This window comes from Ailuropoda melanoleuca, chromosome 10, assembly GCF_002007445.2.
Source record: "Ailuropoda melanoleuca isolate Jingjing chromosome 10, ASM200744v2, whole genome shotgun sequence".
Taxonomy (NCBI): Eukaryota; Metazoa; Chordata; class Mammalia; order Carnivora; family Ursidae; genus Ailuropoda; species Ailuropoda melanoleuca.
Genome location: NC_048227.1, coordinates 97,279,740 through 97,303,010, shown reverse-complemented (window position 1 = coordinate 97,303,010; position 23,271 = coordinate 97,279,740). Strand labels below are relative to the sequence as shown.

General features: G+C 38.3%; 1 protein-coding gene across 1 annotated transcript in view; it reads right to left on the bottom strand.

Annotated features, from left to right (window-relative positions):
* Window positions 1–16,264: 16,264 nt before the first annotated feature.
* The window catches only part of OPRM1 (opioid receptor mu 1), a 70,574-nt gene continuing 63,567 nt past the window's right edge, over window positions 16,265–23,271 (bottom strand). The window contains exon 4 of the mRNA XM_034669349.1: window positions 16,265–17,345. Coding sequence (XP_034525240.1) covers window positions 17,307–17,345 — 39 coding nt within the window. The 3' untranslated portion in view covers window positions 16,265–17,306. The remainder of the gene's footprint in view (window positions 17,346–23,271) is intronic.

Sequence of the window (23,271 nt, the reverse complement as noted above, 5' to 3'; positions counted from 1 at the left end):
TAGGGCACTTACTTGCTGGTTAATTTCTATTTAACTTCCTCTGTCCAAATTATAGGAAAAAAATATTTCTACCATTAGAAAAAAAAAATTACTGACATCAAGAACTGAGTATATAAAGGCTTATTCTTTATTGAACCATAAAATAATTTGTTGATCTTGCATAAGTCATGCCAGGGAAAATAAGCATATTCAGAGATAACATATTTTTTTTAAATAGTAAATATACTCCTGTCTATCCTTTCTTTTTATCAGTATACATAGCTGTAATCTTCTCTTTACCATAACCTCACCTCTAACTTCATTTTTCTAATTATGGATTTTTATTTATACTTCATTTGCATGTCACCTATAGGCTTGGGAGTGATTTTTGAAAGAAGCAGTATAATGTGGAAGTTAAGAGCATAGTTTTGAACTAACTACCTGGATTACATGGAGAATATAATCTCTCAGTCCTGATATCTTCATTTGTAAAATGGGATGCTAGTAGTACTACCATGTAAGTATATTGTGCAGAACAAATGCGACAATAATTGTAAAGCACTTAGGAGAAAAACCATAGGTAGTTTGGGCTTGAGGAATATTCACAGTATCCTTTTACATCTTCATTGCCAGTAACAGGATTATGAAGTGAGTGTTCTTCAAAGACACTCTACATTCCCAACTAGTGTAAGTGTGGGCAGCTAACTATACTCTGCTTGCTTCATTCATTTGCCTTTCCATGGCAAGTGAACAGGTTGGAATCCTTCAAAGTCTAGCTCCAGCCATGTCATATGGGTAGATCATGGCAAATACCTTCTGGTTTCCATTGCATTCTCCATGTATTTGAATTTAAGGAGCTGTGAATTTTTGTCATGCCTGCATTTCACGTTGTGGCTTGGTTACTGTTTACTGGGATGTGGGGCCAGTTAGAGAGCAGGGCTCAGAAAAGGGGCCAAGGGACTAAAAGTTTAGCTGATACATGAAGTCCCTTAGTCAATGTAGAGAAGGAGTATAAGGTGAGCATAAGGGATATAGTGGGCTTAGACTGCAGAATCACTTGGCTATATCTAGTATTAGTTTCTACATTATTCCATGGAAATTTGATATCATTGTTTTACTGGAAGTGTCAAGGAGAGCTGAATATCATAAATTCCCATAGGGTTTTCCTCTCAATTCTTCTCTCCTATACCTTGGGCAGAGTATTGAATTTTATATTAACCATATAGCTTCAGAACGGGGCTCTGGTGCAGTCAGGAATTCGAGGAGTGAGGGAGTGGTAACAGAGGTGAAGGAGTAGCAGGCCAGGAAGACAGCACTAGTGACAGGTTGTGACACAGGTAGGATTGTGCACATGGCCTTTTTTATATGGTTTCTTACTTTTTTTTGCAATAACCCCAAACCAACAAATTCATTCAGTCATCCATGTGACCAACTAGGCCTCCCTGAGATATGTCTTAGGCTTTCTGGATGGACAGAGCTGAATTATGTCTTTATAGGCCCTAAACACTCAAAAACTTATGGTTCATTACCTTCCCTATGCAAATCAAAATAGTGAAAATACTCAATATTGAAAAAAGAAAAGTCCCCAGAGGTTTTGAATTTTTCTATTATGATTACATTGGTGCTTCCTCAGGTAATACTCTCTATGAAATTCTTTCCATTTTCTTTGTAGCTTAGTGTTTTAGTATATGTCTGTTTTGAATTTCGTCTAAGAAAGGGCTGGTCTAGTTTTAGTGGGAGATCCTGAGCACCTTGCCAGCATGGGCTGTGCTAGGAAAATTGTGAAAGGAGGCCCCCTACTGCTCATCCTTGGGAGTTTCAATCTCCTTGAGGCTGAGAGGCTCTGGAAGCCTGGGTGAGAGACCCGGGTAGCTCAGAGAGCCTGGGCACTGTGGCTGGTTCAGCCTTTCTATGCTTACATGGAGCCTGTCACTAGGGAGAGGATAAAATTGAAAAAAGAACTTAAGACCTCCTCCCCAGATCTGGACAGAGATTAAGTCCATCAATATTCCTGAGGATGGGTACAGACTTAGTAAGGGGAGACATCTATTCTCATAGACTTCATGTTATTCTAGTCTAGTTTGCTTTTGCAAAAGACAGCTCCAAGTAATCCATGATACCCACAGTGAACCAAGCTTTGTCAGGATGCAGATTATAGATCTGACCTACAGAAATGGCCCAAGTCTCCGTTGGCTGCCAGACTGCTCTAAGAGCCCCATGACTGCATAGGAAATTGGTAGGAAACAAAGAAGAGCTCTGAGATCTTCTCTTCAAACATGAAATCTAATTTAAATAGACAGTTCCTGTCATCTATTTTTGATAAGTGGGCTAACTACGATACCCATTTCCTCTTCTTGAACAACGTTTTTTCTTTGACTCTTGTCCTAAAAATGCACACGAATTTTTAAATAAGCTGCTCAGTCAGCCAGTTTCTGGAAGAGAACTGTCTGTACTTCTGTAGGACTGTCTGATTGCTCCTGCAGTCTGGATCAGAAGTTGGAATGAAAGGAGTCTGAGTCATGGATGAAGATATTTTAACAAGTTGCCGTTTTGTGTGTGTTTTATTGTACATAATGTGGTTTCTGTATGTGTTATGTGTCCAGCACTTTTATGCTGACTGTGCTCCCTGCCTCTGTCTGGGGGTTAGAGGAAGAGGGAGTGAGAATGAAGGAGATAAGGTGGGTCATTTGGGCACAACTCCAGTATAGAGCCATTGTATCTGCTCTCATTACCTTGATATCTGAGAGAACTATGCATCTTTCCTGTAGACATGAACTGGCTCAAAGAGGGTGACACTCTCCTGATTCTCAAAACAAGGCTTGCACTGAATGTTGATGCATTGGAAAGGAACACATTGCTGGCTGTGTTTACTCTAACATGTGGGGAGGCCTCTCCCCACCCCAACTTTAAGCATGAAACAACTTCTTTGCTTTGAGGTTCTAGGGAGAATAATCTATTGTTAGAACCTGGGTATAAACATAACTCTATTTTTAAGGTAGGTATCTGGGAATTTAGGTGGTTGGAGTTCGGCATGGATGCTGCTTCCTAGTGATCTTTTAAAAATACAAATCTAATCATCTGACTTTCCAGCATAAAGATCTCTGATGGCTCCCCATTGTCCACTGAATAAAATATACATTCCTTAAATAACACTCAAAGTTTTTTAAAACTTGGTTTCAGCCAAACGTAAAGCTGCTTGCATTGTTCAGCTTTCAAACCCAATGCCCCAGTAACAGGTCCTTCTCAGCAGGCAATACTTCATATTAATCAAAATCTCTTTGGCCTTTTCTGTAGAAATCAACAAGCTGATTCTAAAATCTATATGGAAAAGTAAAGGGCCAAGAATAGCTAAGTCAATCTTGATGGCAGAGAACAAAGTTAGAGGCCTTATGCTATTAGATAATCAAGACTCCTTGTAAAATTTCTGTATCTAAAATATGTCCATAGACCAATGGACTAGATTAAAGAGAAACAGACCCAGATATATAAGGTTACCTGAGTTATAGCATAGGTATACTACAAGGCAGAGGGGATCCCATCTTTTTGATAAATGGTGGTCGGTTAGTTCAATGTCCATATGGAAAAGTCTTTTTAATTTCATACACATAAATCACTGTATATTATGAAAAGATTATGGACTGCAAAAGGTAAAAGATTCTAGAAAAAAACAAAGGATAATATCTTCTTCATTTTGTAGTCAGCAAAGATGTCTCAAACAGGATGTAAAAACCACTATCATTGATAGAGTGTATTACAGTCTAGAAATTTCATTCATCCAAATATGCCTCTGAAAGAGGAAAAGGTCAAGATGTAAAGTGGGAAAAGATACTTTCATGAATATATACAATAAAAAACTTGTATCCACAGAATGTAAAGAACTACAAGTCATCAGAGAATGACATACAACCCAATAAGGAATAGGCAAAAAAACTTATATAGGCATTTCAAAAAAGAGAATTTGCAGATGTCAATGAGGATATGATAAGATGCTCAACATAATTATTATCAAAGAAATGCAACTTAATCCCCTTATAAGATACTATCATATACCACCAAGATGGCTAAAATTGTTTAAAAAATGACAAGATGAAATATTAGCAAGGATGTGTAGTACTGAAAGTCTCTCACACACTGCTAGAGGGAGGGTAATTTCATGAAGTTGGTTTACAAAACCATTTGGTGTTATTTACTAAGCAATTCCATCTTCATGTATGTACCCAAAGAAATTGTTATATATATATATATACACCAGAAAACATAGACATATAACCATTGTTTATGACAGCCTAAGGCTAGAAATTACCCAACTGTCCATTAATAGCAGAATGGATGAATAAATTGTGGTATTCACATGAAGTATGAAGATTCTGAATGTCGTGGGAAGGCATTAGACTTTAATAGTTAAGTGCTGGAACACCATTCAGAGGTTTTGAGCAGACGAACAAAACTGTGCTTCATCTGGTAATGAAGTTCATCTGGTAATGTTAGGCAAAGAAGACATGTATTGGGATTTTCACTTAGGCTTTTCTTTTCAAAAGGCTCATGTTTATATCTTTTTAAAATATGCAATCTGCAGTTGTCCAATATTATTTTTAAGAAGTTTTTTCTTAACATAAAGTGTTTTCATGGGGAGACAGCTTCCCCATTCAAAAAATCATACCTAACAACTGAAAGTATGCTCTAAAATTTACCGTATTGAATTTCCTGTTTCTTGGAAAGAATTTTGCTGCTTAAGATATCAAATTCATTTTTTGAAAAGTAGACTAGAAGTGAAGGTACCTACATTTATTTTCAACAATGGACTTTACAGCAGAGGATTTTTTTTTTTTTCTCTATACAGTTGGATTGGCAATTCTAATTGAAGGAGTCATGGTTGTCAAGGTTTGGGGACACTTTAGTTTTAAAAATACAAACAACAACATTTTAAAGTACCTATTCAATATAGAAAACCAGAATGACTCCACCAAAAAACCGCTAGAACTGATAAATGAAGTCGCAGGGTGTAAAATCAATGTACAGAAATCTGTTGCATTTCTATACAACAATAATGAATCAATAGAAAGAGAAATTAAGAAAATAATCCCATTTACAATTGCACCAAAAATAATAAGATACCTAGAAATAAACTTAGCCAAAGAGGTGAAAGACCTGTACTCCGAAAAGCAAAAAACACTGATGAAAGAAACTGAAAATGATACAAAGAAATGGAAAGAAAGTCCATGTTCATGGACTGGAAAAACAAATATTGTTAAAACCTATACTACCCAAGCACTGTACAGATTTAATGCAATCCCTATCAAAATACCAACAGCATTTTTCACAGAGCTAGAAAAAACAGTCCTGATATTTGTATGGGACCACAAAAGACTTCAAATAGCCAAAGCAACCTTGAAAAAGAAAAGCAAAGCTGGATGCATCACAATTCTGGACTTCAAGTTATATTACAAAACTGTAGTGATCAAGACAGTATGGTACTGGCATAAAAATAGACAGGGGCGCCTGGGTGGCACAGCGGTTAAACGTCTGCCTTCGGCTCAGGGCGTGATCCCGGCGTTGTGGGATCGAGCCCCACGTCAGGCTCTTCTGCTATGAGCCTGCTTCTTCCTCTCCCACTCCCCAGCTTGTGTTCCCTCTCTCACTGGCTGTCTATCTCTGTCGAATAAATAAATAAAATCTTTAAAAAAAAAAATAGACACGTAGATAAATAGAACAAAATAGAAAACCCAGAAATGAACCCACAAATATATGGCCAATTAATATTTGACAAAGCAGGAAAAAATATCCAGTGGGAAAAAGACAATCTCTTCAATAAACTGGACAGCAACATGTAAGAAAAAGAAACTGGACCACTTTTTTACACCAAACACAAAAATAAATTCAAAATGGATTAAAGACCTAAACGTAAGCCTTGAAAACATAAAAATCCTAGGGGAGAACACAGGAAGCAACCTCTCTGACATCAGCCATAACAATTTCTTGCTAGATATATCTCCAGAGGCAAGGGAAACAAAAGCAACAACGAACTATCAGGACTTCATTAAAAAAAAAAAAAAAAGCTTCCGCACAGTGAACTACAATGAGATAGCACCTCACACCTGTCGGAATGGCTATAATCAACAACATAAGAAACAACAGGTGTTGGTGAGGATGTGGAGAAAGGGGAACCCTCTTGCAGTGTTGGTGAGAATGTAAATTGGTGCAGTCATTGTGGAAAACAGAATGGAATTTCCTTGAAAAGTTAAAAATAGGACTACCCTGTGATGCAGCAATTGTGCTCCTAGGTATTTACTCAAAGATACAGAAACACTAATTCAAAGGGATACATGCACCCCAATGTTTATAGGAGCATTATCCACAATGGCCAAGATATGGAAAGAGCCCAAGTACCCATAGACTGATGAATGGATAAAGAAGAAGTGGTACACACACACACACACACACACACTGGAATTTTTTTTATTATTATTATTTTAAAAGTTTTTTTATTGTAGTGAACATGAGGATGTGAAAAATGCATTGTCCCTCTGTTATGTAGGCATCTAGGTGTGCAATAATTGATCAACACCCCTGAAAGTGTGACTGGAGAAAACAAAGTGTATAAAAAGAAATGCTACAGTTCTAAAAAAGTTTAAATATATACATATATATTTATATTTATGCATTTATATTTCAGAATTCAAGTGACACGATGGAATATGATTCAGCCATAAAAAAGAATGAAATCCTACCATTTGCAATGACGTGGATGGAGCTAGAGTGTGTTATACTAAGTGAAATAAGTCAGTCAGAGAAAGACAAATACCATATGATTTCACTCATATGTGGAATTTAAGAAAAAAACAAACAAAAAACAAGCAAAGGGAAAAAAAAACACGGAGAGGCAAACCAAGAAACAGACTCTTGACTATGGAGAACAAACTGATGGCCACCAGAGGGGAGGTGGGAGGGGGGTTGGGGGAAATAGGTATTGGGATTAAGCAGAGCATTTGCTGTGAGGAGCACCGGGTGTTGTATGGAAGTGTTGAATCACTACGCTGTACACCTGAAACTAATATTATACTGTATGTTAACTAACTGGAATTTAAATAAAAACTTAAAAAAATAAAGTACCTATTGAAGTCGTATGTTAGTCAATTCATGGGGTCCTTATCTACAGTATCATTCACTTGGAGAATATTCTTTTTAAACAGGTAAGTTATGTGCAAATGAGAAAGACAAGAGGAAAAATCTATATATCACTATCAGATTTTCTTTATTAGTCATATAGATCATTGTACATTACATGCAAAAATATCACAATATAGCCCCAAACGGTTATGTACTCTGGCACAACAAGAGTAATACAGTCAAAAGTTTCTATTTTTATATACAACTATCTTCAACAGTTAAATAGGAATAAGGTAAAAATAATTTACTGGTGTGCTCACTGTTTGATGTCCAAGTCAACATTTTGATTTGCACATGAGACCACTGTGACCTGGCAGTTCATTCTTTTGAAAGTTAAAGCTGACCATCCTCTCCGACCTGGAAATGTGCATAAAGTGCAAAATGATAGCTTCATCTTTACTTCAAGTGCAAATATTAATTTTTCTACAATTAAAAAGACATGATGGGACCAACACATTAATTAAAGCCAAAAAAACAAACAAAAAACTAAAGACAAACTACCAGACCATCAACACAAAAACAATGTTGTATATTTTTTAACATTCCTTGTTGGTGTTACCACAATCAACAATATACAGTTGATCCTTGCACAAGGCAGGAGTTGGGGGCACTGACTACCCTGACCACATAGCTTAAAATCTGCATGAGACTTCTGACTCCCCAAAAGCTTAACTACTAATAGCCTAATGTTGACTGGAAGCTTTATGGCCACCATAGAATGGTCACTTAACAAATATTTTGTATGTTATACATATTATGTACAATATTCTTACAATACAGGAAGCCAGAGGGGGGAAAAATGTCATTAGAAAATCATAAGGAAGAGAAAATACATTTACAGGATTATACTGTATTTATCAAAAAGCCCCCACTTACAAGTGGACCCGTGTGGTTCAAATCCATGTTGCTCAAGGGTCAACTGTATTCATTTGTCTCTGTTTTCCTGGCAGGGCCATATAGGTGAAATACACTACCTAGGTAAATATTTTTGACTTATTGTGGTAAGTGCAGATGTTAGGAAGTTCTTAAAAGTAAACAGGAAGCGTGTTGTGTTCACTGTTAAATCTATGGACTTCATACTGTTTTTCCAACAATGTGGTTATGCTATCATTTACTTGACTAGAAAATCTGTAAGACATGAATTACTCTAGACTTTTCTTTTCATGCTACCGGTTGGCATTTGTATAATCAGCTCTTTGGGTATTTGCTGCATAGAAGCTGAATCCATGTGTAGGGCAGCAGATCTGTTTCTCTCCTTTCATCCCCAACACGTTCAAGGAAAAGGATCGATTCTGCTTTTCTCTCAGACCCCTGAGTGGGAGCCACGAGAACAAAATCAATGCGTAGAGAGTGGATCGCTTACGTTAGGTTTGACTTCAAACTACAGAAAAAGGAAGCAGTAATTCTGCTGCCATTTCTACTGCTGGGGAAAAAGTAGTTTGTGGATAGTGTGGGCATGAATCTGTTTAAAAATATTTGTACTAAGTCAACCACAGAGAATCTCATTTAATAAAACATTTTTAAAATAATATTTTGATCTTCCCATGGAAACATGGGTATCTTTTTAAACCAAGGTTTTCAGTTGCTTGAATTTCAAATATAATTAAAATCATGCAGCACGCCGTCTCCTTTCTAATGGAAATGATCTTTGGAAAACAAAAATGTGTCATTAATGTTACAAAAAATTTAATGACAACTGACAGCGCACCTAATGCTTAGATTCACACTTAAAAAAAATCCAAACTCGTCTGTTTGCTATTCTTGATAGAACAGATTTTTGAATTTCTTTTTTTCAAAGCTCCACTTGCATTTTTTTTCATTTACCAGAACAAAATAAAAGCAACCAGATCACTTGTTTTAAGTTTCCAAAATTATTATTAGTAGATGAAAAATTCAGAAAATGTATTGCCAAGAGAAGAATGTGTTCAGTGGAAACTGGCATTTATTTTTTAAATTCCTATTAAATTAATGGGAGTTTACATTTTTATATTCATATAGTAGAAATTTTTATGGTGGGAGTATTAAATTATAAATTGTAGCATTGAATTTTATGGATTCGGGATTTATGACCACGCAAACTTTTCAGTGAAATTACTGGGTTGGGTGGAGATAAGAGCATCATTTGGAATTCAAATTAAGATTTAAATAGAGAATATATAGCTTAAAGCATTTTCTAATTTTTGTTTTATTTCAGGAGTATAAATATAAAAAAGCTTGCAAGTAATTTATTGATTCAGGGCCTTCCAAATAAGGAGCTAAGTTCTTGATAAATTTTATTTCATTGATTGCTTTCTATTTTGATTACAATTACCATATAATATCCAAGGCTCCAATTTGCTATGTGTGTGTGTCCGTGATAGTTATTTTCAAATATACCATATGGTGCAAAGTACCTGATTGATAACAGAAACTTCAGCCAAGCTGACATTTCAAGAATCATAGAGTCCTCTGATCTTCAAGAGGCTGCAGGGCTATTCCCAGCCAGTTTGGAAGGTCGCATGTTTGTTAGGCCATGAACTAAATAAATATGTTTGAGAATATGTATAGAACTTTTTTCAAATGAATGTAGATATTCTTATGACATGAAATACACATCTAAAAGTCTTATTGACATTTTAACTTTTCCATTATGGATTTTCTCAAATAGTGAGCACTCAAACTCAAATTGGTTTTTTTTGTATGTGGGAGTCTCCAACACCAAACAATGTTGACAAGAGCTTCTTAGACTTCAAATTATTACAAAATACAGTTAGAGGTCAAAACTACTCTCTTTTAACATAACAGAGTCAAAATGACTCAGTTTATAGATCCAATCTAATATTGACTTCCTACTTTTTACAAAGACGTCTGTGCACCACGTAAAACCAGAGCCAGAGGAAAGACTTCCAGCTTTTACATCCATGCCAGAAGCAGCATGGCCGCTACCCAGCAGTTACAGGGAATCAGTGGACTCCCCTCTCCTGTCCCTCACCTCTGCATGAAGTATAGGGTGGCTTTTTCCGCATGATGTCTTTAACTGCTCAGGGTCCAGCTGTCTCTAAATGAGAAACAACCAGCATAATCACTTCAATGGTCTTCAGGATTAATAAGAGAATGAACCATATTGATCTCTTAATTTCCTACTGGAAGCTTCGGCCTCGTTATGAGAAAATGATACTTTTAAAGAGATGTTCATATTTTTATGTGCATATCCATGTTTATGGGCCAAGCTACATCCTGGTGTAGGTAATTTCAATGGACTGTGTTAGATTTGACTGGAATTACATCGTTTTTAGATTTGACTGGAATTACATTGTAGTGAACCTTACTTACAATGAATGGATCACCAGCCACTGTTAGGAATTGTATCGCACATTTGGTTTATGCATTTGGTTATGATAAGATTTAGTTCATTCTTAGAAACGGAAGGATTTCATAATAAAAGTGAAAAAGATTGTGTAATCAACATTAACTCCATCTCCTATCTCCGGTAAATGGATGAAATTTATTAAAACAAACAAAAATCATGGGGCAGTTTTTGATGTAAACACAAGTGTTTCTTCTTGTTATTTTTCTCCCGAGTCCATGCAGCAGTTTTGTGATTGATTCTTAGGCAGCAAGGGGATCCTAAGAAATACTTGCCAGGTTCGATGATTTGCAATATTGAATTTATAAATCTTGAAAATAACCTGAGGCTATTTGCACCTAATTTATATAGATGTAGTAGATTGCAGGGAAAGTACCTAACTGGGTAGGAGGCCTGTTGGTTTTCTCCATTCTCTTGAGAAATAAGGGCCAGGAATTTCCATAAGGCAAATGAGTTTTGAGTTAATACAGCAATGATCAGTAGCAGCTTCCCACAGAGTCAGAGCGCTGGGTGAGCCTGGGGGCAGATGGGAACAAATTGTCTCACAGCCAAAGAGAGTAACAGGAAGGCCTTGTTATTTTTCTGTTTTTCGAATGGACTCCTGCAGAGGCAAGAGCAGGCAATAGGAAGCAGGCTTGCTACCTGCAGAGATGCAGGAAAAGAATCAGCTGATAGGTTTCTTGTTCTAGTCAGGATATTAGAGATTGCATTCTGGTTGGTTCTAAAATCGAAATGATACAGAGAGCAGGGACATTATTTGATGAAATGGGGAATGTTGGTGGCCCAGCCTGATGTCAAGCCATGAGCAAAGATATGTCTCAATTTTCCACTTTTTTCTGGCAATGATAACCTCCCACGTTGGTCATTACAAAGGGAAATTCACTGAGTAGTGAAAATCGAGTAACCTGCATGTGTATGATAACAAATACCCCAGGACGAAGTCCAAAATTTTGAACAGCAGCAAAAAATAAACCACCAACAACAATGAATCCCCAAACCAACCAACTAACCAGGTAAACAAAAAACAAAAGAACCTCAAAGAGTTGGCAAATAGGGAATAGGCATTCTGAAACACGTGACTGACCATTTTATCCTCATTTACTTTGTAAATGGGAACTCTTCTCTTTTGAAAGTCTCTGGTAGTCAGACTCCTTAGGCAATAATGCCCACTGATTTTAGAGCATGATATCTTGACCACCGCAGGAACAGTGTCAGACGTACTACTCTATGAGGAAAACTGTAGAAATTAATACTGCATTTCAACGTTACACTCCATAATGGAAATTACATGCAAATTGCATTGTCTTATTTTGAGAAAGCAAAAACCCTAATATGGCACACAAAAACCGGAGGCAACCATAGGCAACCTCTGATTAGAGACCTTTTGAGCGCATAGTAAAGACCATATGCCTGTAACTGGCCCTTCCCAACTCAGAACTGGGAATGTCCCTGGGAGCCAAATCTGTGCAGGCATTTGCAGACTCTGGTCTCTTCTGAGAGGCACCAGCTGATCTCTAGGCTTGGTTGCTTTGATGTCATAGCAGTATGGGGTGGTGACATTATGGCTATGACCAGATGTGGAACGTGGAAAGTATCTCTGCATCCCAAAGCCCATCTCTGAGGGAACCACAGAAAGGAGAGCCTATGAGACATACAAATGTTGCAAATATCATGTGGTGTTGGGACATTGCTTCCCTCCACCAAATGGGGAAAAATAATTGTTGTTTTTCTTGGTGATTCATCTGCTTCCCCCTCCACTATGGATGGTAAAACCTCATTCATCAGGTCACACAAATGTGATTTCCTTTCCCTTTTCTCTGGGAATCATGAATTCAAACAGTTTTACTGTGCTTATATTAACGAAGCTCACTCATGCTCAGTGTATGTGACTGCTCAATTTTACCCAGGCTCTCAGAAACACAGTGTCTGTTCCCTCCCTTTCTCTTCTCATGTCGCCCTCTGTTTGAATCACTTCTTTTTGCATTTCCATCTGGCATTTTGTAACCCTGTGTATTCATTAAAGACTTTCTAGCTTTAGTGGGTAATGCTAATTGAATAAAACATTTATGTATGGGAAAGAAAACAACAGAAATTTCTTTTAAGAGAATTGGAAGGAAATATGAGAACCTGTTCTCAAGATTCAGGTTCTTTCAAAAATCAAGTAGCAAAATAAGAAGAAGGAAGTTGTAGATAATGTTAAAGTACATCTTTTCCTGGAGGATTTTTTTTTGTTGCTAAACATGCCTGTTACGGGGCATAGGACAATACTAAGATGAATTTTCCTTGCTGTCCCCAAAAAGACCTCTGTGTTCTTTCTCTGAAACCATAAGACCAATATACATTTATTCTGTATAGGTAATGCAAACATTGCTAACAATGCGGCACTATTAGTTGGAACTTAAGCAATAAACTTTTTTTTTTTTTTTAGTTGCCCTAGTTTAGATTTCATGAATATAATTGTAGGGTGAGAAGCAAACTATGTGTGACTCATGAGATAGCTCTGAATGACAACAAATCATTGAGGTGTGCAATCATTGAGATGTATAGAGGCAAATTCAGTTCCTGCAAAAATTGTATCTCCCCTCGTGACGTATATTTAATATTACCATTCTTTCAAAATCAAAACTGAAGACACATCATCTGAAAAATCGAGGCATATCTATGCTTTCATTGAAACATTTGGGGCTGTTACGATTAATTTTAGGCAATTTTTATATGACATAGGACTGTTTTATGCTCTTTCTACAAGTATATAGAAGTTTTACTGAAACACAAAGCTATAAGGTCTTGTTTCTCGTCTAATATATTCTAAAGAACGTTGAAACTTTGAATAGATCACTACCTGCTCTACAAAAATGCACACTTTTTAGAAACAATCTCTGCATAAAAAGTGGTAATGCCAACCAGCTCCTCTGAGTGGTAGTGAAGCATCATGCCAAATAATTCTGATGGTAGAATGATAAAAACGAGTAAACACTCTTCTTCCTTACCCCTTATGGTTCCACTTGATTCTTAATTCATTTTTTCCAAATAAATAGTAAAACTTTTGCACTGTTTCAGACCTGGTAGTACCGTCTAGGAACATCTTAAACTATTATCATAGAGTTTTATTTTGTCTTCAAGCAGGTGGGGTACTTTTCTGGATGTGAATGGATCAGAGACTTAACTAAGTTTCTGGAGGTTGGGAGAGAAGGAAGGAGCTCACCCCTTGTACCACATGAAATCACAGGGCTATTTTTTCTAGGTGTGGGGTCAGGGGCATGGGGTCGTGAGAGTTGTAAGCACTGGTTTCTAGGTAGGTTGGCTAAGAAATGTAAACCTGAACCCCTCTCAAAGAGCAGAGGAAGCAGTAATTGTCCAATCTCCTCTACAGCTTTGTAAAGTTTAGGTGAATTTGAAATGCAGATTTTAATGGAGTTCTCACTTCATACAAGGTTATAGAAAGTGCAAAGTGAGTTGAAAAAAGTATAGTTGCATTAAGTACGTGATGGGAAGAGCCCCAGAAAAATTAATCTCTCTCTGAATATATTTGAGTCAAGACATGCTTTCAAAGATTGATATATTCAATTTTAATTTTTTGTGAGCTTTTAAAATTCCTTCAAAATGTATATGCAGCTATTCAATGTTATTTGAAAAGCACCTTGTTATAGGATGCATTTTCAGTCCACCCTCAGTTCACTGTTCATAATCCTAAAACCTCAGCGTCAATGGTCCTTATATTTGTAACTCAAGGGTCTAGGACACAATAAGATTAGGTAAACTAAGTTGAACTTGACTTATCTGCAGCCTCCTTTAAAAAATGCCAAGGCATTACATGACAAGAGCTTGAATATTTGCCACGCACCATAGCACACTAAGGTTTTGCCATTTGGTTTTGCTTACTTTTGAACAGCTAGCAACGTACACACCTCCTGGTGGTTTTAGTTTGATCTCAGTGGTGAACAATGACTGGGTTGAAATTATTTCTATTTAAATTCAACTGCCTGCTGGCTGGACGACACAAAGCTAGACCCTTAGTTGACTTGTCACTTTAGGCTCTAATGTTCTAATGGCAGTTGTCTTAAATATAATCTGGATGCTATATTCTGTCACTATGATCCTGAAGCATCTCCTACCAGGGAAAATACAGTGGTTAGGCCAAGGCACTGATGAAGGTTTGTGTTTGTTCCCATCCTTTCCCTTCGCCGAAGTCATATGGCTCATGAAAAAAGAAGTATGTTGAAAATCTAGGCAAAAATCTTGATGCTTTTGCAATGGCAGTGAGGATTCCTGAAGACACCTGTTTCTTATTCGTGGATATCTCTATGAAAAGGAGAGTATTTGTGGCTATAAATGCACAGCCATAGTAGGAGCATGTGTGCCTAGTAGAGAAGCTGAGAAGCTAAAGCTACTATGTCTTACCCTTAGTTTACATCTATAATCTGCTTCACTGGAATGCCCAACCAGAAGAAATCCTATCCATAAGGACGGGAAGGTGAAATGAGAAGGAAGAACAAAGCAGAACATTACATTTTCTTTATATGTAGATTTCATAAGGAACTTTAGCTCATCCGGCTGAGTCAGGCCTGGCACTTCCCTATTTGCCATGGAACAGCAAGGCAGTTCTAGCAAATTAGTGATCATGGTTTTGAAAGAAAAATATTGAAAAACATATTTATTATTTACTTCAGAATATTTTAACTAAGAGCTGGTCGTTAGGCAGAAATGATTGTTGAGAAATATCCTTATGAGTGGAAAGCAGTACTGCATCATCTCTTGAGAGAACGCATGTTATTACAGCCCATTAAAGGCAAGAATTTTCGTCCCTAGTGACTTACATACAGTTATTTCATTCTCCTTTATTGTGTTTCATTTGGATTATCCTTTTACTTGTGGAAGCTCTAATAGTGTATATATGCATATATGTATTTATACACAAATGCATTTATTTAACTTTCTACAGCTTCTAAAGGCTCTGGTTTAAATTACTTTGATCAGAAAAAAAATGAAAAATAATGCATATCTATTCTGGGACATAATATTTGAGAAATAGAGATTATTAGAGACAACGTAAGACTGCAAGATTCAAGATTCAAGATAAAATATCATCTTGGCTTTTGTTTTCTTCTCATCCAGTGGATACATATGTTGGGTCCACATAATGACAGCCACCTGGATCTGAGACAGTAAATTTAGTTATTCTGATCCAAGATAGCTGTCTTCCTGAAACACTGCCTTTGGATGTCTGGTGTGTATTTGTGTCTTACTATATTGAGGAACAGATACAAATTGTGATAGTGAGTCTCCTGGCAGCTTGTAGGCTTAAAAATACTTTTATAAGGGAGGTTGGCACCCTGTTGTCTGCTATGTCTTCATGGTTAACTATAATGTGACTCATTTAATCAACACAGACAAAAGTTCAAAGTGTAGGGCTTTTTTGCACGGGCCATCTGACTTGACTGTCTACATAGATCAAATAAAATGGGTGATTGCCCAATCTCTACTGTATTTTATACCAAGGAAAACCAGTCAAAGAGGAGAGTTGTCTTACAGAAATTGCTTAGAAGACTGACATTTTACAAAGAAAATCTTGACATTTAGCAAAGATCAAAAAGACCAACATATTGGTGATGACATTATATAAACACAATCTTCAGGAAAATATTCCTGGGTCATTGTTAATATTTCATGTCCAAGTAACTCCACAGGATTGAAAAGAAGATTAACCATTTTTTATCTATGGTCATTTAAGTCTTTCTCTTTTGAGATTAAGCTTATTGGATCCATGTTTTTAGAAAGGCTTAAACTGTTTTGAAAATCGGCAACAACAAAAAATCTGTCATTTTATAACATTGATTCAAAAGGCATAAGTGTGCTGAGAAGAGTTTTAAAAAAAGATAAAATAATATGCAAAGGGAGCGTGCAGTATGGAGAAACTACCGAGAAATGAAGATAAGTACATTTTAATGCTTGACTTCCTCCACAGATGAAGGACTGAGCTCATTGGTCCACTATTACCTTTTATGAATACTTACATTAAAGACGGGAATTGCACAGTTAAAACTAGGGAGCAAACCACTGAAAACCTAAGAATGGACAATCTCGCATGAAGTACCTGCAAAGCACGAGAATTGACCTTTCTGCAGCTGACACATTACTGCGGTTCACATTAACTTTCATGTTAATTTCTTCCCTTGCAATGATGGAGCTAGGTAAGAGATGTTATTCTTAAAAAGAATACAAAACCAAGAAATGAAGGTGGAAATGATGTCTTAATCAGAAGATAATTTTAAGGTTAATATTAAAGGTAAAAAATAGAAGAAAGTATTCCTTACAGAAGACTAAATAAAGTCAGAGAAAGTATCTCTTACAGAAGACTAGATACATTCTTGGGCTTTCCACATGGGGTCCTTTGAACAGAGGTAGCACTTACTTTACATGTCACCATGCTGAATTTTACATTGATGGTTTTTCTTTGATGAGGTCATAAATATTTACTTGAAAACAAAATGTTACACACAGAAAGGCCATCTTCTATGACAATCTCAATTCACATACCACAGTGTGTTTTGGTCCCACTGGGCATCTTCCTCATGATTATGTACACAAGCTGGACTCTCGAGTGTGGTATAGTCCTTCCTTCCCAGCACTTGACTTAGTGGAGATGTCCTTCACATGTGCAAAGTGGAGTGGCCACAGAGGATCAAGTTTTGATGACTCAGAAGCAGGCCCTTTGCTAGGAAACTAGAGCCTCCCAAAGGTTCTTACAGTGATCTGTTTCCATATAGATGGTGGCTTCGAAGCTCAGTGAGGGTCTGAATGGCATGAGACCCACTTAGGGCAATGGAGCAGTTTCTGCTTCCAGATTTTCTAGCTGAAAGAAGAAAGAGCAAAGACAGTGAGCATTTCAAATTGGGCCGCAGGGCACATTTATCAGGCATCATCTGTGTGTCAGAACTGTCCTGAGGGCCCTCAGAGTACTTTCACCTGCAACCCTCAGAGCTTTTCCTAAATGTCAAGACATTAATTAATCTCTTGGTTCATTATGAATAATCTCTCGGATCATTATAAATATGCTGTTCCATTTGTACACACTAATGAATGAAAATTATACACTAGTCATCAAAGAGATATTTGATATTGGCATCCTTGAAAAAATACATTTTTAATCCAAATCCCTTAACCCTCTCTGCTCTTGACCTTCTTTCTCCTCAAATTATTCACGGCTTGACAAGAATTTCAAAAGAAAAGCAGTGTCTCTCTTAGCAACACCTTTCAGGTTCTTTATTTCTAGATGAAGATATTTTTATTTTTCATCTAGTTCTCAAAATGAATGGATTTTTTTTTTTCTGAAGCAAACTATTTGAAATACAGGGATTTTGCCACCCTCCTCTTTCACTGTAAAGCTGGCATGTACCTTGAGCAATAACGTGACATTTGTCCATACACATAAAAATGTGGCTTGATATTTTCAACTATGGCAGGAGACTTGTGGGAAAGAAACACGTTTCGTAATTAACAAGTAATCATTGCTGTCATTGTTACTATAGTTTTCGGTGAAAAGGAAAGGAGGTTTTTATAGAGTCAGTGTAAAGGGATGAGAGGGTTTTTCCTTTAATTTTATTTTGGTAATTTTCACACTTCAGGAAAAGTGCATGAATGAGAATAGCATAAAGAACACTTGTGTACACTTTACCCAGACTCACCTGCTATTAACATTTTATCCCATTTGTTTTATCATTTGCTTTCTATTCTTTTTTTCTCTCTTCTACACACACACACACACACACACACACACACACACACACACACACACTATCTCACAGAACTGTTTGATACTCAGTTGACTTTTAATCACTACATATTTCAATATATTTCCTAAGAATAAGGAATAGAAAGATCAGAAGCACCACTTTGGAGAGGCAGTCTACCATGGGCCCTGGGTTTCCTGCACATCCTTGCTGACTGTGCCAAACTGCAAGGCTTGACTGTTCTCTGGCCTGCAACAGTTTCTGCGGTGCTCACATAGGCAATTAAGTAGGCCAAGGTGACCACAGCATTGATCACTGTGTGAAGTGCCTGTTCCTAAGGAGGTTGGTTTATCACTTGCCTCCAAAGGGGCTGAGACTTTAGCTCTGGGTTCCTTAACTGTGACACAACCCATTGTGTGTGCAGCCACCATCTGGTCCCATCATGCTGCCCTGTGGGATTTGGGGGCAGAAGAGGCACTGCCATGCTAAAGTTTCTGCAGTTGCTGTGCTGTGAGTACTAAACTGACTTCAGTCTACATTTGGCACCTGAAGAGTTGTGGCAAGACAACTTGCTTGCTTGCTCGGTCAACTCCTTTGGAATCTGGTTACTTCTCTCCACCTTCTAAGAGGTTCTTCCCAAACTGGCACCACGAGCAAGATGTGAAGATAGACAATGACTTTTTGGGAAGAGAAAAGGCAAGGGCTCATGGACTGGGTTCGAGAATATGAAGAAACTCCTTGGGACCAGGTAGCAAATGTTCTGGCAAAAGTGGTAAAGAAAGATGGAGTAAGTTGTCCACTCCTGTCCTCCCTGTTGATGAATGCGACTCAAGTCAATGGGTGGGGGCTGAATGGTGAGGGATCAAGTCTAACCAATTGCCCAAATGGTGCCATGGTTGTTGCTTGGACTAGGAGGCTAAGAGAGCGCTCTGAGCCCCACCAGGGAGGAAAGCACAACTTCACCAGTTTTAAGTCAAGACTAGAATGAAGGCGGGAGGGGGGGTGGTAAACAGAAGGGGGAATGAACCACGAGAGACTATGGACTCTGGGAAACAAACTGAGCACTTCAGAGGGGAGGAGGTGGGATTGGGATAGGCCAGTGATGGGTATTAAGGAGGGCACGTATTGCATGGAGCACTGGGTGTTATATGCAAACAATGAATCATGAAACACTACATCAAAAACTAATGATGTACTGCATGGTGACTAACATAACATAATAAAAAATTTAAAAAATAAAAATAAAATAAAATAAAAGGAAAAAAAAGATTAGAAACAACTAGAGGGCAAATGCCCTCTATAGTGGGCATTATAATGAATATTAAGATATAAACCCAGAGTAAGAGGGAAAAGAGGGATATCCAGGAGTGCTTTGACCAACAGGCCAAGGAACTGTCAGACATGTGGCTGATGAAGGAGTTAGGGAGGTCATGCTCTTAGTGAACAAAGCACTTATACCATCTTACAGGAGACCCCATACTTTAAGCCAGTGTTTAGATCATTTAACTGGGACAGAATCATGCCCCACAATGAGGTTTGCTATTGTGTATTTCTGTTTCAAAGGTCACATTATGACCAAACCAGGGAGACTTTCTTGAGGCCAATAAAATCCCATGAAACCCTATGGAGAAAGCTACTCAAAGGCTGAGGGTACTCTAGACTTGTTCTATCCTGAACAGAATGATAGCCTGATTATGATCCCACATCCAGAGAATGACTGGTTCACTTTTAATATCAACCCCCTCCCTGCAAGGTGGAGAATTCTACCACTTTTTTTGGTGGGAGACCCTGTGCTGGAAGCTGGCTGACTTTGGGCATTAGATGCCCAGGATAAAGAGAGCACTCTCTAAAGCAGGCAGTCTCTGCTGTCTAAGACAAAGGCCAGGATGGGAACATCCAATGTCCTCTAAACTGTCAGGCAATGGGATAAGGCTCTTAACATGGGGGATACCAAAGTAGAGGCTGATGGGATAATCACCAAAGAAACGCAGTCCACATATAAGGCTACAATGGGCCCCAAGGGGGCAGTTAGTAGTTCATACAAAGAAAGCTCTGTGTGCTCCTGTAAGACCAGATTCCTTTGTGGAGACCAATCTCCATCGAATGAGGAACTAGGAAGCCACGTGGCTGCCTTAGAGTAAATTTCTCCCTCAGGACCTCTACTGCCTGACCTGCATTTCTGTATCATGACTTGAAAACCTTTAAGGATAAAGGATGAAGTAAGGTATTTTCATTTCCAGCAGGGATCAGAGGCCTCATACCCTCAGAAGGGCAGAATGGGATAGGGGAGAAAGGTAGGAAGGGGAGAATATAAAGTTACTTACTTATATATTTATTTTTTTTTTTTGGATATCTGTACCTGAATGACTAACATGCTAGGTTCTCTTGAGAGGCGAGGACTACACATTCAATTAGCCAGATTTGAAACAGAATAAAATGGGAAAGGAAGTGACGGTTTGGACCCTCATTATGCACCACTTTTGTTGCTCCCAAGACTGAACGTGTGATTGGTATTGATAATTTACAGGCTTGTTCTGTGTAGGCTCATAGTGTCCAAGGGAGATGTTCCTGGTATGGTAAAGCCTCTTGGAGGTGGGTGATGAGGGAGATGCACGGACAACAGATCACAGCTCCACTTCAGTCTCCCTTCCATGGTCTATAAAAGGAACAATTTAGAATTCCAGGAGAAGAAAAGGAAATCATAGTTTGAATGTAATAGTACATATGACAAACACAGTATCTTAGTATAATAGTTCTGTGAGGATGGTGAAAAAATCTAAGGCAATCTGGAGGCTTATGCAGGATAATTGCCAAGTGAATTCAGTCGTTGCTCCTACAATCTGGCTATTCCAGTAATTGTGACTATGACTGAAGCAATTGCCCATGATGGCACCTATCCTGTCTTTTTCTCAACTTCTTTACCCCCTGGAAGATCCAGATCCTTCACCTGGCTGAGCCTTCAGAACACTACTGTGCTGCAGTGGTCATACCTGAACTCTCAGGATATTTGCCACCAATAGGTAGGTTGACACACAGAACAAATCTATTTTTTTGTTGGTGAATGGTCCTACTACATTGATGATATTATCGTGATAAGCCCTAATGAAGTTAGCAGATACGAACTCATATGAAGGCCCAGGAAAGCTTGTTAATTCTGATAAAATACAGGAACCAGCCACCCAAGTCAAAATTTTGGGAGCAATGTGGGCTACAACTCAAAAGTGGATCCTAAAGACAGTAAAGAGAAAAGAACTATGGCGCTCTACCACCAGAAAGGCCGTCTCACAATTGCACCATTCAGGTATTGGAAATAATAGGTACCTTACCAATGTATGCATTTGTTGAGTCTGAAAGTTAATCAGAAAATCTGCTGAATTTGACTGAGGACCTAAGCCTCCCATGATCCTGGAGGTTGTTCCAACACCCCAGCCCCAGGGTGCTTTCGAGCTCCATAGAGGGAGGAAGCCTCCGTGAGGAGAGCCCCTTCATGTCTCCTTGGTACCATTACCTGCTTCAGTTGGGGAAAGAACTCCTTAAACACTGGAGGTGCTGGGAGAGGGAAATAATGAACCCTCTCTTTGTGTCTAAGTTCTAGCTCTACAACCTGGCAAAATAATCACATGGTTCATTGAGACAAGAAGATCTCTGACTGCCAACCTGACTGTTGCTGTGTAAGTCTATGTGCTGTGGGATCAGGAAAACTCATAAGGGCTTGGCTGGCCCTGAGTTACTCTATGGTGTCTGATGTTATCAAAGAAAATTCCTAAATGTGAAGCCCTTTGCCCATGTACAAATGTACAGATAGATGTGATTTTGTTTTAGGCTCATACCAATTCATATGCTTCTCTTGACACCTGAGTGTTCTTCGGTTATGCCATGTATGGCTATCAACGTTATAACTACTTGATGACCTTGCCCATACAGATTATCCAAATTAACGTAATGGTGATCCAAATAAAATTTATTGACAAATTCTGAACTAAAGTGACCTGTCCCGTCAGTTATATGTTTGTATGTGGAGAGAATGGGGCACAGGATAGCTCTCTACTGGGCACGGTCGGGGGCTGCTGGTTAACTCTTCTTTGTCCCCTGAAATTTTTGGCAATGACACCATTCCTTGGATTGCATTCCCTTTGTTAGGCCCCCAGATAAAGAGGGCTGTCCAATGCTGTCTGACCTGAGGGATACGTGGATTCCTGTTTTTGTGTAGCAGTGTGAAAATTGTCCCCCACCATCAGATTCCACACTGTAGAGATAGTCAGGAACCTATCCTTTAGCTACCATAGCCAATGAAATGTAACAAGCCATAAAAGATCAACAGATCAGGCTAAACTCTCTGATTGTAAATGGATCATCGTTGGGATTTAGGCTATATTCTTGTTGATATGATTGAATTAATTTGTTGCATTTGAATTAATATCAATAGTATGGTGGTACAATTCATGCATACTATAAGAAAGAAAGCTAAATGGTTATTGGAAATAAGACCTATTAGCCCTCTCTAGGACTTGTTCAGTTGAACATAGATCCTGGGGTGCATGGCTGAGGTTAATACTATAGATTGTCCTCATCCTGGGATGGGATTCTATGGATAAGTCTAATCAACTATTGATTGAAATAAATAGAACAGATTTGGTTCTAGCCCCTATCAGTATGTTTAATCCAAATTGCTATGGGGTGCATATGAAAATTGAGTTCAGCCAAAAATATGTTGAGCTGACAGGTAAATTATTGGGAAAGACAGTCCTCCAAGCATCCCTACATGTTATTGCTGACTGAACTGTATGACAAGGCCTATCTTCTGACTCTGAGTTCTTCCCATGGTCACATAGTCAATTAAGAACCTTTGCTGCCTGACCTCAGGAGGACCACGGCACGACCATTTTGGAATTGCTTGCTCCTAGGACAGAGGATTGGTTTGCTTACCACTTGCTACAAAAGGTGCTGAACCCCTAGCTCTGGGCTCTTCAGTTGGCTGCAATCCTGTGTGCTTAGTGACAATCTGGGCCCATTGTGTTGCACCATGGGACACAGGGATGGGGAACCAGG